This window comes from Centropristis striata, chromosome 5 (assembly GCF_030273125.1).
Source record: "Centropristis striata isolate RG_2023a ecotype Rhode Island chromosome 5, C.striata_1.0, whole genome shotgun sequence".
Lineage (NCBI taxonomy): Eukaryota > Metazoa > Chordata > Actinopteri > Perciformes > Serranidae > Centropristis > Centropristis striata.
The window spans coordinates 24205516-24222054 of NC_081521.1; the positions used below are offsets into that span (position 1 = coordinate 24205516).

Below are 16539 nucleotides of genomic sequence, written 5' to 3' on the forward strand. Positions count from 1 at the left end.
GATACAAGGATATAAGGTGCCCACCTTATATCCAAACCTGTTCACACTGGATATATTAGGCACATAAATGGCTTCAGTGCAACCCTATTTTCCTTCTCTTCACAAAAGTGAAACTAAAGAACCAAATTTGGATGATATTATAGTCAGAGTGCAGATCAATCAAGTGTAATTAAACCCACAATCAGAAGGATGAATATTAATTAAAGAAATACATACAGTGCATAACAAATTTATTAGTGTTGTGGCAATTTTAACAACTGCACTAAGTTAATGGGTGAGCTGGCCAAACACGAAGCACTCAATACTCTGTTCAGCAAGTTTTATTAGCACATTTGTGTTCCATACACCGTTCCGAAATTCCAAATGGCTCTTTTACAGTACAACAAAGTCCCGTACACCGCTTGATTTATAATTGTTATAGTTCCCAGCAGTGATTCTTCAGCAAGACCCAATGTGGCCCTATCTTCCTGCCCTATACATCACATCAGGACAGACCCCACTGGTCTACATGTTCCCCTCTCTCATGGTGTTATCAGAGTTAAGTTCACAGAGTGAGTTCCCACAATGCCTTGCGTCTTGAATATCAAGTAGGTCGCCGCCCACTTCATGCCCCACCATGCAGGAAACCCCAAATTTCCTTCATATTAGACAACCGGTTTATGTCACAGCTGTCCTAAATTAACAGCATTAGTAATTACCACATTATGTTTCTGTCATGGTTAATACACCAGTATGTAGAAGCTCTTTTTCCTAAATTATATTTTTAATGCTAAAATATAACTTTTATTATTGTTATCCATGAATTTTAAACTCTACTGTTTTACAGAGAAACTGTAAAAATAGTAAAGCACTTACTATTGTTATTTGTAATGTTTTCTTGATTATTAAGTCACATTATAGTTATTTACTTGCATTTCTGAAAAGAAAAATTAGTTTTAGTGGTTTAATGTTCTGACTTCTCAGAGGAGTGATGTGAGCCGGATCAAATTTGGGTATAAAAAGGTGAATTCAGTTTATTATTTTTTGCCAAATAAATAACAATAACGTTTTTGGTTTAAACAAGCTTTAGAAAGATTTCTAAAAATATATATGTTTTCTTGTTTTTATGACATGTGGTCTAATAAATTTGTTAAGCACTATACATCAAATTAAACATGAAAGCTGAATTGACTGCATACCACTGTAGTAAACCACTGTGCTTCAAAACAGTGTGAAAATCAGTCTTGGCCTATTATTGTATGTATAACTTATATGTAACCAATTTATACAATAACTTATATGTAACTAATAATGTCTTACAACAGGCTTAATTCATTACTTGCTCTTAAAAAGGGAAAGAATGTGTGATTGGGCCTTTTTTTTTTATACCCTTTTCAGTCAGATGTCTAGTTAAGTATCTAGTCGTCAACTTTTTATGTACAAAAATCCAGAGATGTGGATTTAAGTCACATGACATGTACTCGAGTTAGACTGGAATCACCCATTTAATAAATACAATAAGACTCAACTTGAAGGTCTCCCTTTTAAATGAAAACAACTTTTATCAGAGACTTTTGAAACACCTGGTATTTAAAAAATAAAAAATAATGAAAGGATGACCTGCAGTTATATAAATGGCTCTTGATACATCAGATTCAGATGTAGGTGTTTAAATAAAACATAACAATATTGAAGATTATCAAGAGAGATGGAAGAAAATTCCAATTAAAAACAAAAAATGTTTCAAAAACCTTATGGAAACAGGTAATAAGTGGATCAATTGTTCTCTGAAAATGGCTAAATATAATATTTTTTAATGGCTTGTATGAGGAGATAAAGATTTTAAGATGGTGTTCTCATGATCTTGACTTTGCCCCTAACAAACTAGATGCTAGCTATAAGAGATGGGCCAAACAGGGCCTCCTCTCCCTTCTACTGTACTTTCTTTAACCAGGGTACATTAAGCAATGTTCAGACACTTCAAAGACTATTTTGGTTAAATAATAAACTTTTCCCCCCAGATTTCTTCAATTATGCCACCACATAAACAGTTCAATATCAGAGATTCAAAATGCATTTAAAATAACCTACTAAAGGTCTTTATCAAAAATAATAGAACATCTGGACAAATTACTGTGAATTTCAATGGAAGATGACAAACTCAACCTAATTGAGAGCATTTGGGTGGAACAGTCTATAAAACAGAGTATTTTATAACACCAGTCCAGAAGTCTCACCACTCAGGCTTTTCTGGCTGCTGGAGAAAACCGCAGAAAACCACATTTGAGGAACTGTGGGAGAAGGGGAAATCATATATTGTCCTAATAGGCCCTTATTTTATTTTATTCAGTATATGTAAGTTAAAAACACCTGTGTGTTTACATGTCTGCATTTCTATGTATTTATTTATAATAAGAAAAGCACCCTGTGTTGTTACACTTTATTTTTTTGTTTGGCTTTAATAGCATACTGTAAAAACAAAAAGATGGATCACATAGTAGTAGTATTTAGACAGTAGTATTTCACACATGAAATATTATGTTGAAGATGGAATCATAAAATGATGCATTGCTGCAGATTAAAACACCTATCTGCATCTCTTTGGGTATCTTAAATAACTCCCAGAGAGTCATTTTTCATATTTAACCTGTTTCTTTACATATTTTGGTTGATATAGCAGTCAGTACTTGACCTAAGTGACGTTTTGAACGCAATAGGCTACTTTTCTTTGTAATCGAGTATTGTTACATTGTGGCGTTGCTATTTCGGGATTTCACTTCCACCCCTGCAGATCTGTCGGCTAAATCCATCCCAAACGCGCGCTGAAACAACCTTATTAGATGCATCATACACGCGCTGTCCATTAAATGTGAATTAAGTAGGTCATCGTGTAAAAATCCACAGCAACATTAGCACAATATTTCCCTGCGTGTCTGTAGCTACTGTACTGAGCCTGCAGCAGCACCCAGAAGTGAACAAAGCGACCCGGAAGCGGTGGTCCGACTGGAGGCAGGCAGAAAGAACATCAACCTTTTATATTATAGCTGTACTCGCAAGACAATATCTGCAATCAGGACACAAGGTATTTCTGCATGTCTTTTCGTGTTTTCACTGTGCTGTGCAATTATCAGATAAGCGATAGCCTCCTAAATGCGTGCATTGTGCACAAAACGCAACCGCTGTCCTTTGATTCGTCCAAAAGTTGCAGAATGTGAAAAAAAGCCGCCCTAAAAGTGAAATTTGCTTAAGATGGCACAGCGTCCTTCGGGAGAAAGGGCATTGTGCGCAGGCTACATTTTGCCCTTAACGCATTGGTACGGTTATTTTAATCGGTGTGGTGTTTGAGTGGAGCCTGCATCTTGTCCGTTTCCGTGCTGTTTTTGCAGGGCATGGTTGTTGTAGGAAGTGTCAGTTTTTTTAAGAGGTGGGGAGGCCGGGCTATTCAAACCTGCAATTCGCCGTAAACAATCATTCATGCCTTTGACATGATAAACACACCTTTGTGTCCGCGTCGGCTCGCTTCTTATCCCCAACAGCCTCCTCACGATAAGATGTTCATGCTCCTAAATTTTTGGGGTCTGCAGAATATGGCGTCCCGCCTTATAAAAATAAGGCTGCCATTTTTGTTTCTCTTTTGTCTGGAAATGTTTAAAGAAAACTGTCTGAGAATGTCTGAGTCGCACCGGGAGGCTCGGTCCGTGAGAGCCTCCATCAGCGTGGGTCCAGAGATACTCTCAGACAGCCGACATGTCCGAAAAGTCAAAGAATCAAAGTTTTTTCACTGCGTTTATGTGAACATTTAAAGCGACGTGCACTTATTTTCAGCATTTCACTCTCAGACAAAAGGAACAGAGAGGCTAAATGCCCAAGCTAATCGGCTAAGGCTCTGTCACACTCGTGTCTTTTCACAAGGGACCGAATATTTCTAGGTGACATTTAGATGTTTGACCCGTGTTAACTTAAAGGTGACATTCTGGCCTAATTTACACAGAGACTCATTAATATGAATGTAATAAAGCAAGTTGTGTTAAAATAAGTCTTAACATCTTTATTCAAGGTTTATGACTTTATTATAATGTTTTCATTAATTCATTTTATTTTTAGGGTTTATTCAGGTATTTTAAAATCTTTAAATAATCCTAAATCTGTTTTTTTTTTTTTTACAAAGAAATTTATAGTCAAGGTTCACTTACTAGCCCATCTCAGGGCAGATGGAGCTTGCTCTTAACTGAGACATCTCCATCTGCAGAGGAAGACCATGAGATGTGGATGAAAGCCAGAAGAAAATCTAATAAACGAACCACAAATGAAAAAGAAACATCTTTTTTTTCCAACTGGAGAGCCACATTTCTTAGATCTAGCTAAATTCTAATTTAGCAGCCTAAGATGTGTGAAATTGTCTTATATTTACATTTATAAAGTCATTTTAAATGTAGTTTGTTTGTTTTTGGTAAAATTATTTGATTTTTTTATGTTCCAAAGGCTTATCAAATAAAAAGCCAACTAAAGCTGCAACAAATAAATAATTCCAGCTACAGAAAATTAATTGGCGAGTCATCAATAATTATTTTTAAGCATAAATTACCAAAATATGGTATTCATATTTCTAAAATGTGAGGATTTGCTGCTTGATTTGTATCTTTATGAAGTCACTTTAGCCTTTGAGGACATTATAACAGGCACTCTTCTCACTGTTCTAATGTTTTGTAGACCCAATGATAAATCAAGGAAATAATCTACAAATTAATCATTAACCAACATAATTTAGTTGCAGCCTTAAAGCCAACATAAAAGTTAGTGATTTAAAAAAAATGTTTAGGTTAACTCCGCCTCCTTTTTACCTACCTGTCATAAAAATGCAAAATAACCTTAATATTTGGCCTCAAGGAAATTGGAACAAATACATATTAATGCGAGCACTTTAAAATTATTAATAACTTATATTCAACTGCCTGTTAAAGCTCCTCCTAATTTTGCCACCTGTGCAGTGAAACTTGCTTTTTAAATGCATCTGTTTTTAGTTATACAAAGTGGGGTTGTTTGCGTGCCATAACTTGTTCTTACTACTTGTGCATGTAAGATGAAAGTGAATGTGATGGAAACTAATGATATGCATTAGGTAGTTTTGGGTCAAAGGAAACTGCACACCTTTTTCCTACTAAACATGAAACTGTTACTCAAGGTTAAGGTTTCATGTTATAGTCCGACGGTCTATAGCATTAACACCCTCTGCCCACACATCACACACTTTGCCTTTTGACAAACAATGCTTTGTATCGTAAACCCTTCTCTGATCCCAACTGACTTTTACAAACTTGTAGTGAGATAACAACTCATTAAAGGTAACTTGACATTTGAATGTAACTAAAATACATTTTATTATTTTCAGGATGGCGGAGCCTCGATTTAACAACCCGTATTTCTGGCCGCCACCTCCATCCATGCCAGGCCAGGTAAGTTACATTTAATGAGTGTGACATTTCCTCTCTTCGTTGCCATTTGTGTCCATGTGTGAATGTCTTTTCAGCCGTTCAGCACCAGTCTGTCACTGAAACAAACTCTCAGAATCACAGTTTGTCCTCATAGATTAAAAAAAAATGAATTTAACTTGTACTGTGTGCTGGTTACTGTTTTCTACCCTGGGAGGTGTTTTTGGAGCTTGAATGACATTCACACACGGTGGCTGTTTTCTGTTGAGCATGACCCGTTAACCCTTTCAGCTGGATAACCTGGTGCTCATTAACAAGATAAAGGAGCAGCTGATGGCTGAGAAGATCCGACCCCTGCACCTGCCGCCTACCTCCACCCCTTCCCAGCAGTCTCTGTTGGTGCCCACCTCGTCCCCGGACGGTAGCGTTCAGCACATCATGTCGGTGTCAAAGCCGCAGCAACAGCAGGTGCCGGGCCACCACCCGCAGGGCTCTGGACAACCGGACATCGCCCTGCACGCTCGCCCTGCCTCCAGCTCTGGACCAGGTACAGTCTTCATTTTTGTTGTTTGTAGGCCCAGGTACAGGTCCAAATGTCATTAGCATTAAGTATAAAACTCTTGTAAGCATTAGGTGTGGTCACATTTTTCTCCTGTTTAATTTATTATTTGATCAGATTCAGTTTAAATCAGGAAACTGATGACACAAAAAAAGTCAAACCATACCAAGCCCTAGCTGTTTGTGGTCAATGAGCCATATAACTGATATGTATTTTAAAGATCAGTGATGATTTTCCTTGGTGAATTAAAATTGAATGAGGACCTCAGATTTCTATAAACATGAGTTGTATTCTCAGACACAAGCAGTACAAAGTTCTGTCTCTATCAAGATCACTCTATATCACTGATTAAAATGTCATCACCTGAAAACTTCCAGATGGAAATATGGACGACAAGTCAGCAGTGAAGGCCAAAGGATTGTGGGAAGACTGGCACATGAGACAGCTCAGCGAGCAGCAGAGCCGGGTCAACCATCGCTCAGGTACTACAGTCACGTGGTCTCTGGGTATGTTGACATGGAGGAATAACAATGTTTCTATACACAAACAGACACAGTAAAGCCACGGTTGACTAACCATAGCTGGTACAGTCATGGCCAGAAATATTGGCACCCCTGCACTTCTGTCAGATAATGCACCATTTCTCCCAGAAAATTGTTGCAATTGCAAATGCTTTGTTATTCACATGTTTATTTCTTTTGTTTGCATTGGAACAACACAAGAAAAGCAGAGAAAAAAAAGCCAAATCTGATCATTCCACACAGAACTCCAAAAATGGACTGGACAAAATTATTGGCACCCTCATCTTAATATTTGGTAGCACACCCTTTGGAAAAAATAACTGAAATCAATCATTTCCTGTAACCATCAATGAGTTTCTTACACCTTTCTACTGGAATTTTGGACCACTCTTCTTTTGCCAACTGTTCCAGGTCTCAGATTTGAAGGGTGCCTTCTCCCTCTTCTGCTGTTTTAAGATCTCTCCACAGGTGTTCTATGGGATTTAGATCTGGACTCATTGCTGGACACTTCAGAAGTCTCCAGTGCTTATCTTCAACCATTTCTGGGTGCTTTTGAAGTGTGCTTTGGGTCATTAACCTGCTGGAAGACCCATGACCTCTGACGGAGACCCAGCTTTCTGACACTGGGCCCTACATTGCACCCCAAAATTCTTTGGTAGTCTTCAGATTTCATGATGCCATGCACACAGTCAAGGCATCCAGTGCCAGAAGCAGCAAAGCAACCCCAAAACACCTGTGAACCTCCACCATGTTTGACCGTAGGGACTGTGTTCTTTTCTTTGAAGGCCTCATCTTTTCATTTTCCATAAACAGTACAATGATGTGCTTTACCAAAAAGCTCTACTTTGGTCTTATCTGTCCACAGGACGTTCTCCCAGAATGACAAACAAAAGCAATAAACATGTGAACACCAAAGCATTTGTAATTGCAACAATTGTCTGGGAGAAGTGGTGCATTATCTGGCAGAAGTGCAGGGGTGCCAATATTTTTGGCCATGACTGTATATAGTGGGGCGGATTAGCTCAATATTTTACAACAATCGTTCACTTTGTGATAAAAGCATGAAATTTGGTAGATGTGTTGGTGAATATGTTTCGAACAAATCTGGATATTGGGCCACCTCAAAAGCGCCCCCTAGTGGCCGTGGCAGGCATTTGTTATACGAATAAATCAATGATGAATAAAAACTGCCCTTTTAATAATACCAACTGGTGATGAATTGTATATTGTTGGAAAGCCTGATTAGTCACCTTTACAACGAGGTACAGCTTGTAAGGATCGTGCATTCATGGAATGAGCAACGGGGCTAAACGTGTGGGTCGCACCCCCCAAAAATGTGCATCCCCTGTGTAGTGGGGTGGATTAGCTGAACAATCGTTCATTTTGTGATAAAAGCATCAAATTTGGTACACTCATTGCTGAATACATGTTTAATGAATCTGGATATTGGGCCATCGCAAAAAAAATTCTGATGGCTGTGGCGGCCATTTTTAAAAATGGCCATTTAAAAGCGGCCATTTTTAAAAATGGCCGCCGGTGGTTACTGGCGAGGAATGCTTTGACTACCCTACAGCTGCTGTTTCATGTTTTCAGCACCACAAATATAATTTAGAGACATGTTAAAGTGACAAAAGCTTTATTACAGTCTAATAGATTGTACAATACAGTCGAACATTGACTTTGTATAACATTTTATTAGGTCTTGATATTCCCATTCACAGGCTACGGCCTCCTCTTTGGCTTGTATTCTTCTGTTGCTCCTTAAAAAGAAAAAATAATTTTCAATATTGTATGACCTGCAACAATAAAAATAAAACACATTTAGACAGAGAAAAAAATCATACATTTTAAAAATTCTACTAGGGTTACTTGTAGCAGGTTACTCTTTCTGGCAAAATCCTTGTACTGAGGTGTGTGACTTAGTCAGGCGGCTTAGCCAAATAAAGGGGACACGCCGGACAAGAGCACCACATTTTTTCCCACATACTCTCTATCATTATAGGTTTCAATTTTTAGTAGGAGCCACTTCATCAAGATTGCGGTGATGGCAGCCATATAAAGTCTATGAGAAATGCTATATCTTCCAAGCCACTTAGAAGGTCAATCTTGGTGTCAAAATATACATTTTCTGGGTCCAGGAATCATTTAAAGCTATTGAGAATATCACTAGATGATTATTTGATCAAATAGATATGTTCATTTTCACTCAGACTGGGCAACTCGCTTCAAGTGCTGCAGCAGGGTATCCTGAGTTGAAACTGTTTGGAATCAATGTTCACGGGAGAGTGTGGATTAGCTGCCATGTACACTGCTCAAAAAAATCAAGGATACGCTTTCATCTCATGTCAGATCTTGATCAACAAATTATTTAGTGAGTCATCCAGTGATATTCTCAATAGCTTTAAATTATTCTTTGACCCAGAAAATGTATATTTTGACACCAAGATTGACCTTCTAAGTGGCTTGGAAGATATATTGGTTCTCATAGACTTATGGCTTATATGGCTGCCATCTCCTATCTGCAATCTTGATGAAGTGGCTCCTACCAAAAGTTGAAACCTTTGGTGATAGAGAGCATGTGGAAAAATTTTGGTGCTTTTGTCCGGCGTGTCCCTTTCTTCTCAAATCTGGTCCTAAGCCGCCTGACTAACTGTGATGGAGTTATAAAATACATTTAAAAAAAGAAAAAAATAACCACATGGGCAAAGGAGACATTACATATAGTGTGTGTGTGTGTGTGTGTGTGTGCAGAGAGAGATGTCCACATTCCACAGGACATAATTTAACAGTGTCTTATTAAGCTTTCACACCCAACAGCCACTGATACATGTTCCAAGCTAACTAGCTAGCTTAAGTACCTATTTTTGCTATCTTGCTTTTCGGCCAAGGCCCATGATGATTGTTTTTCTCTTTAGCCTTTATGATGTTCATAGCATATTTTATTCATAATTATAACAGGTGAAATAAAATATTTAGACATACCTTGATGGACAGTCCACTGCACTGCTTGTCCCAGGAAGCAAATGCTAGCTAGCTCATTTGCTAGCTAGCTCGATGGCTAGCCCGATTGTGGTGGGGCAGGAAAAATAACTGAAAGTGTCTAACTGGATTTTTGTTAATTTAATATGTGTATTTACATTTTTTAATTTACGTTTGTATATTTAGTTTACATTTTTTAAATATTTTAAGAAATAATTTAAATATTTTTTGTAATTTTAACGAAGAAAATGACTGCTATGGCCACTAGGGGGCGAATTTGCGATGGCCTAATATACAGATTTGTTTGAAACATATCCACCAACACATCCACCAAATTGTGTGCTTCTATCACAAAATAAACAATTCTTGTGATTTATTGAGCTAATCCGCCCCACAGGGGATGCACATTTTTGGGGGGTGCTCCCCACACGTTTAGCCCCGTTGCTCATTCCATGAATGCACGATCCTTACAAGCTGTACCTCGTTGTAAAGGTGACTAATCAGGCTTTCCAACAATATACAATTCATCACCAGTTGGTATTATTAAAAGGGCAGTTTTTATTCATCATTGATTTATTTGTATAACAAATGCCTGCCACGGCCACTAGGGGGCGCTTTTGAGGTGGCCCAATATCCAGATTTGTTCGAAAAACATATTCACCAACACATCTACCAAATTTCATGCTTTTATCACAAAGTGAACGATTGTTCAGCTAATCCGCCCCACTAATATAAAATTTGAAGTTTGCGCTGGTGTCACAAAACCTCACCAAAACTTGTATGTAGTGACTGATTACAGTAACAGTTAAGCTCGTCACCAGGGATCAGGTGGGTCCTAAGAGGTTAAACTAGTTCCAGTTTTCACTTCCACAGGTCTGGCTCCTTCATCCCGACCCGACAGCCACAGCACCTCAGACGCCCTGACCCCCACGACTCCAACCTCCAGCAGCCAGAACCGCCTAGGCGGGGCCCCCTCTGTGAACATCATCTCTGGGCTGGCTAGCGGTCCCGGCATGGACCACATGAAAGTTGGAGGCCTGGCTGGACTGTTGGGCCCCCCACCCAAGGCACCACGGGGACGGAAGAAGATCAAAGCTGAAAACCCGACTGGTCCTCTGCTGGTGGTGCCCTACCCCATCCTCGCTGACCAAGGCTGTGTCACTGTGGCACCCAAAGAGGGCAAAACCTACAGGTTGGGCACAGGACGTTTATTGTCTTTGAGTTTTTACTGCATCACACAGGGGAAGGATGTTTCCCGTCAGTGCTCGCCTTCACAAATTTAATTGCGGTCTACAAAAGATCAATAAGCATTTGCTTGAGACAAGTTTGGTTTTTAAGTAGGCTGTCGATGATTGAGATGTGGTCTTCCTTACTGAGACATCAATATAAAGTTATCTTTTCGACTGTTTGTCGACTGAATGAATATTTCATTTTGTGGGCTCTCAATTGATCTTTACTACCTATTATCACCTGGAAAAGAAGGCTCATTTTTTTTCTTCTACTAAATTTCCCCTTTTGGAAAGGTCCATCTTCTCTTCATCCTTTTAGTTTAGTAAGGATAATTTTGGAATTGATCTAAAGTTATACTCTACTCTCTGACTTTGGTTGGTGTTTTGCCTTATATCGGCGTGTTTCGACTGAGTACTTTTAGGAAAGAGGTTGTTGGAGTGTTTTGGCTCCGCCCACTAGTTAGTTCCCCTCGGCCTCTGTTCCCATACAGGTACTTTTATAGCGGCTAACCAACGGAGTTCGAATGTGACAACAGACCGACCCGGCAAGCAGTGTTGCCAACTTAGCGACTTTGTCACTGTATTTAGTGAATATTCAGACCCCTCTAGCAACTGCGACTAGCGACAAATCTAGCGACTTTTTCTGCTGTTATTGGAGACTACCTACCTGAGGAGGGGTACTTTCTGACACGCTACCTGAGCTGCTCACCGGTGAAGTTGGGCGTATCTTCTCTCCCAAGCCACACCCATAGCGGCTCACTAGAGAAAAGTACCAAATGGAAACGCACCTAATGTTTACTAAACTTTACTGAAGTGGTCTTGGAATTTAAACAAAAATGGTTTATTACTTAAAAACATTAATGGTTTTTCACTGTATCTAGACAAATGTGACTGAAACAAACCTCATCTAATGACATTTATGAATTTTTGTGTACTTTTTTGTGTCTTTAAGATGCAAAGTGTGCCCGCTCACCTTCTTAACAAAGTCAGAGATGCAGATTCACTCCAAGTCCCACACGGAGGCCAAACCCCACAAGTGTCCCCACTGCTCCAAGACGTTCGCCAACGCCTCCTACCTGTCCCAGCACCTGCGCATCCACCTTGGGATCAAACCCTACCACTGCTCCTACTGCGAGAACTCGTTCCGTCAGCTGTCACACCTGCAGCAGCACACCAGGTCGGTCCCGCTGTGAACACAAAGCAGGGAAAAGTCAAACTAGTGTGAAGGAAAGAAACTGAGAAGCTACCGCCAAGTCACTGTGCTATACCCAGGCAACTGAAATCTGACACTCAGATTGCTGATTGTGAATGTTATTGTCTGCCAACATCCCTTTACATGTCAGACATTATGGGCAATCAATTTTTTTGTCATATTTTTTTTCCTGGCTATCTTCCAAGTAGATTAAGTTTTTATTCAGTTTGTTTTTCTGTCTGTCAGCAGGATTACATGAAAACTGCTAGCTGCAGTTATTTTAGTTATTGAATTCTTTGTGGAATCTGTTTGATTTTGTTTGCAAGACTCCAGTTTCTTCAATTAGTCATTAATAACCTACTTTTTGAATAATTTTTAAACATTTTGATCTTTTTTTTTTGCCACAGAATCCACACTGGCGATAGGCCCTATAAATGTGCTCACCCTGGATGTGAAAAGGCTTTTACCCAGCTGTCCAATCTCCAGGTCAGTACATGGTCACACAACTTAATTCTGTACAGTAGATATTATAACTTAGGGCTGGGCGAGATGATGATATAAAATATATCATAAATATAATATATCATATGATATAAAATGCCTTGAAGAATCGATGCTGGTTTGAAGGCAAAGGGTGGTCACACCAAATATTGATGCGATTTAGATTTTTCTTCTGTTCACTCACTTTGCATTTTGTAACTTGATAAAAATAAACTAATAACATTTCTATTTTTAAAAGCATTCTAATTTTACAGCATGTTTGTAAACCTGCCTAAAACTTTTGCACAGTACCGTAAAACACCAAAATTATATAAAAATGTCTATTGTATACATTTTTCAATATAGTTTCTGACGCAATATTCAAAAACCGGTGTCCGAACAGCTCAAGCAACATTTACGTCTTTGGACGATGCTTTACATTTTGATCCTGCATGTGGAAGCAAAGTTGGAGTGAACCATTGAGGTGCTGTATGAAGTATACAGGAATAGGCTTCATAATGTAATTATTCCATATAGATACATTTTTAATAAATAACAAGAAAGCATGCTTTGACATTACTTTACACACAGGTAGACAACTAATTCATTGCTTTAACTTACTGTGATCACCAGACAGATGTCCAGAACAACAACTTTTGTCTGTTTCTTCCCTTACAGTCTCACCAGAGGCAGCACAATAAAGACAAGCCGTATAAATGTCCTAACTGCTATCGTGCCTACTCAGACTCTGCATCGTTGCAGATCCACTTGTCAGCGCACGCCATCAAAAACGCTAAGGCCTACTGCTGTAGCATGTGTGGCCGGGCTTACACCTCAGTGAGTAAAACCACAGCTTTATTTTTATTTATGTCAGGTTTTCCTGTGTGCCTTCAAACGGAGCATTTATATGTCTGATAAGATGCTGCCCTTTGCGGGTTCTCTGCCTGACTCTCCCTGAAACTAGCTGGGCTTCCTGTTTGTGATTTTCAACATGTTCATGCTCGTATTCAAACTTACAGAAAATAAGTGATCTCTGCCAAGTACCTGTTGGTTTTGGCCATTTTTACTTGTAAAACTGGTTTTCAAGAGATACATATTCAATCTGTTATCCAGTCAAATCAAAACGTTTGCTACCATCAAGATCAAGATGTTTCGGCTTCACAATTGAGACGCGATCATGCTGTCCAGCTTAATATATCATCTATTATATCATCTGTTGGTCGCCAAAAAAAGCAATTGCTAGGAGCATGTGCTGCTCAACCATTTGCCACTGAGACAGAACAGTTTGCAGGTTTAATTTCCACAAAAACACAACAAAATTATTATTTTTTCCCCCCAATCAGCACACCTTCAAAAAGAGATAATCAGCTGCTGTAGTGGTTAGTTTAAGCGTGAACAGTTGTCAGTCCAAAATCATTTGATGAAATTGACTTTCTTTAGTTCCTTCTAAAGTTAAAGTTGCTACAGTTGTTCTATCTCGTTCATCCACTGACTTCACATATATTTATTAAGGATGATTCTTATTTTACATGTACTCCAGGTATATTTGAGTTGATACGAGTAAAGAAAATTTCTTAAAATAATCAGTTATTGCTGATAAAGATTTTTTTTATAAAGGGAGTTTTTTCAGGCTGCTGTCCAGTCTGTTGTCAGTGATTTCATTTCAGACCATTTTGTGTGTTTTCATGTCTTTTGTAGGAGACCTACCTTATGAAGCACATGTCCAAACACACGGTGGTGGAGCACCTAGTGAGCCACCAGTCGCCTCAAAGGACCGAGTCCCCCAGCATCCCCATACGCATCTCCCTCATCTGAGCCCTCGGCTGCTCAGCAGCAGGTCGGATTCAAAGTCTATGTTCAGCTGGAGCTTATGAGGCCCTGCACCCACAGCCATCTACATAAGGCTTACATTAGCATTATGACAGCTGACATAAGCATTCAGTGCTAGATTCAGTCAACAGGCTGCCTCCATCCATCTCGACACAGGCCGTCTGTCAAAAATGAGCACAGCGTTATTTTGTGAATGTAAAACTACAGCTAGATGTTGTCCGGAGGATCGAGTGGCAAAGAATGTCTTGCGTCAGATTTAATAAGCACTTTCGTAAGCGTCATGTAAACTGCCGGATGCATTGGCCATCAGAAATGTTTTCGTTTTTCATTTTTTCCTCTTCCATGAAATGGGTTTCCAAAATGTGCCAGATGATATTTGCCCTTATAAAGAATTGAGAGAAACAAAATGTTTGCTGGGTGTATTCTGGAGACATCCAAAGATAATCTTAAAGCACTTTTAGGCCTTGTGGTTTTGGCTCAAATTGTTTCAATCTTGTTGGATGGAAAATGCCAAAGGGCATAAACTTGTGGCAGCTAAGAGTCCTGACTGTATGAAACAGTCTTTTTCTGTTACCTTCTTTGTTTTTTGTGCAAGTACACATTTACAGGGTCATCTAAATTTCAAAGAAAAGGCAATCGGTAGATGACAATTTAAACATTAAATGATTGTATTAAGAAGTTGCATTATTGACTTGGGGAGAAAAAAGTAGAGCAACATGGAAGGGAATAAGGATGAATGTTTTTTATTATTATTATTTCTAAAAATCTTTCACTCCATATTTGTCATTCACTTTTACGGCACCTTTATGATCATAACATATGATCACTGCTTTTTACATAATGTTTTCCTCGCTTCCCATTAACTAGTGCCATATATGAACCATGTTGAGGTTTTAAGAGAAAGCGAATCTTGTTGTAGTGTGTCTGCTTTCTCTTCTCAGTTAAGCTATGACTATTGTTTTCTAAGTATTAGAGGTTGAACACATAGCACATGTATCAGTGCCAGCTCTACTCAGCCCTACTTTTAAACACATTTCAGCTAAAATGAACTTTTACTCCAGTGGTAAATTTTAAACCCAAAATATTGGACCAAAATGTGAAGTTATTGTACAGCTACTCTGACCCAGTTAAGTATTTTTAAATAAGCTTTACCCATCTGGAATAAACTGCAGTATAAGTCATATTCCATAGGCCTATATTCTGAGTTCATGTGGAGTTGATGCTTCTCCTTTTCGTTTTCTTTTCTCCTTAATATTCTTTTTATTGTACACAGTATTGTTTGTTGTATTTTTACTGTAACTTTAACCTCTGGATGGTACTAACAGAGTACCCTGTATTCTTCAGGGCACTTCAGAAAAAGGTGCTACGGCTAGACGTTAACGTTTGAGATGGAACTGAGAATAATGTAAAATACATATACAGTATATAGTATGTTTTCAAAAGAATAAAAACTTATTACTCAAGCCACTGGCCTGAAAACAGACATTTACGCCAACAACAGACCCTGCCTCTTCAACTTACTCTCTCTCTTTTGAGATAATGGGAAAATGTACATGTTGCTGTACTGTAAAACATGTTACTCATTTATAGTACCTATTTTTTAGTTTTCATAAACATGCTCTGTTTGGGTTTTGTAAAAGTTTATGTATGAACTTACTGTAATTATTTTAGTCTACCCATATGTTATTAATATTCATGTTTTATATCAGTTATTTACATGTAAGCCTTAACTGTTTTATCATCCCATTTCCATTACTCTGTATTGTGTTCTGCAGTATTCAGTTGTGTAAACATTTTCATTTTTTTCCTTCCGCATGGAGTTCCTGAGCTGTAATCTGTATGATAACTGTTTAACCCATGTTCTCTATGAAAAGATATTGCGTAGATTTATTACACTTTTTCCTGTCTTGCATTGTGGTTTCATATACAGTTTCTAGACAACTAAATATGCACAGCCAAGACTGAGAAGTTAAACTAAGGTTATCAATGTTTAAAAAAGGAAAAAAAGCTTTGTATCTTTACCTTGTTTAATAAACAGACTGTTATAAATTCATCACCGATTGCTTGGTTTGTTCTAAAAAAATATGTCAATAAGATGGAAGATGAAGAATCAAGCGTTATGTTTGTTATTCAGTTTTATTTATGAAAATATTTCTGTTTAAAAATGTATTTACATAGATACAGCAAAAGTCAGAGTCGATTAAATCTCAGTTAACTTGTCTGTCGCAAATAGGCTTTTGTTATTCGACATGCAGCAGCAAGATAAAGTGAAACACTTCATCATTTCAGGCACATTGAAGACAAAATGGACAATGGTTTCAACAGTATACAATGCTATCAT

At 38.4% G+C, this 16539-nt stretch overlaps 1 protein-coding gene across 3 annotated transcripts; it reads left to right on the plus strand.

The window, feature by feature from the left end:
* Nucleotides 1-2712: 2712 nt before the first annotated feature.
* znf362b (zinc finger protein 362b) lies at nucleotides 2713-16251 on the plus strand. 3 transcript variants are annotated; one of them, XM_059332908.1, is made up of 9 exons: nucleotides 2713-3061; nucleotides 5369-5432; nucleotides 5700-5955; nucleotides 6345-6473; nucleotides 10341-10659; nucleotides 11649-11873; nucleotides 12296-12374; nucleotides 13047-13205; nucleotides 14067-16251. In XM_059332908.1, the coding sequence occupies exons 2-9, from the start codon at nucleotides 5370-5372 to the stop codon at nucleotides 14181-14183; spliced, it is 1347 nt and encodes a 448-aa protein (XP_059188891.1). In that variant the 5' UTR covers nucleotides 2713-3061; nucleotide 5369; the 3' UTR covers nucleotides 14184-16251. The 3 variants fall into 3 exon arrangements, with proteins under 3 accessions (XP_059188891.1, XP_059188893.1, XP_059188894.1); XM_059332910.1 differs by having other exon boundaries at nucleotides 6345-6449; XM_059332911.1 differs by having other exon boundaries at nucleotides 5727-5955.
* Nucleotides 16252-16539: the final 288 nt, after the last annotated feature.

What these genes read in the sequence shown, in the direction of transcription:
- znf362b (XM_059332908.1), top strand. Translation starts at nt 5,370, where the DNA reads ATGGCGGAGCCTCGATTTAACAACCCGTATTTCTGGCCGCCACCTCCA. An exon ending in TGCCTCCAGCTCTGGACCAG is followed by an intron (nt 5,956 to 6,344) that starts GTACAGTCTTCA and finishes GAAAACTTCCAG; the next exon opens with ATGGAAATATGGACGACAAG. An exon ending in AAAGAGGGCAAAACCTACAG is followed by an intron (nt 10,660 to 11,648) that starts GTTGGGCACAGG and finishes TGTGTCTTTAAG; the next exon opens with ATGCAAAGTGTGCCCGCTCA.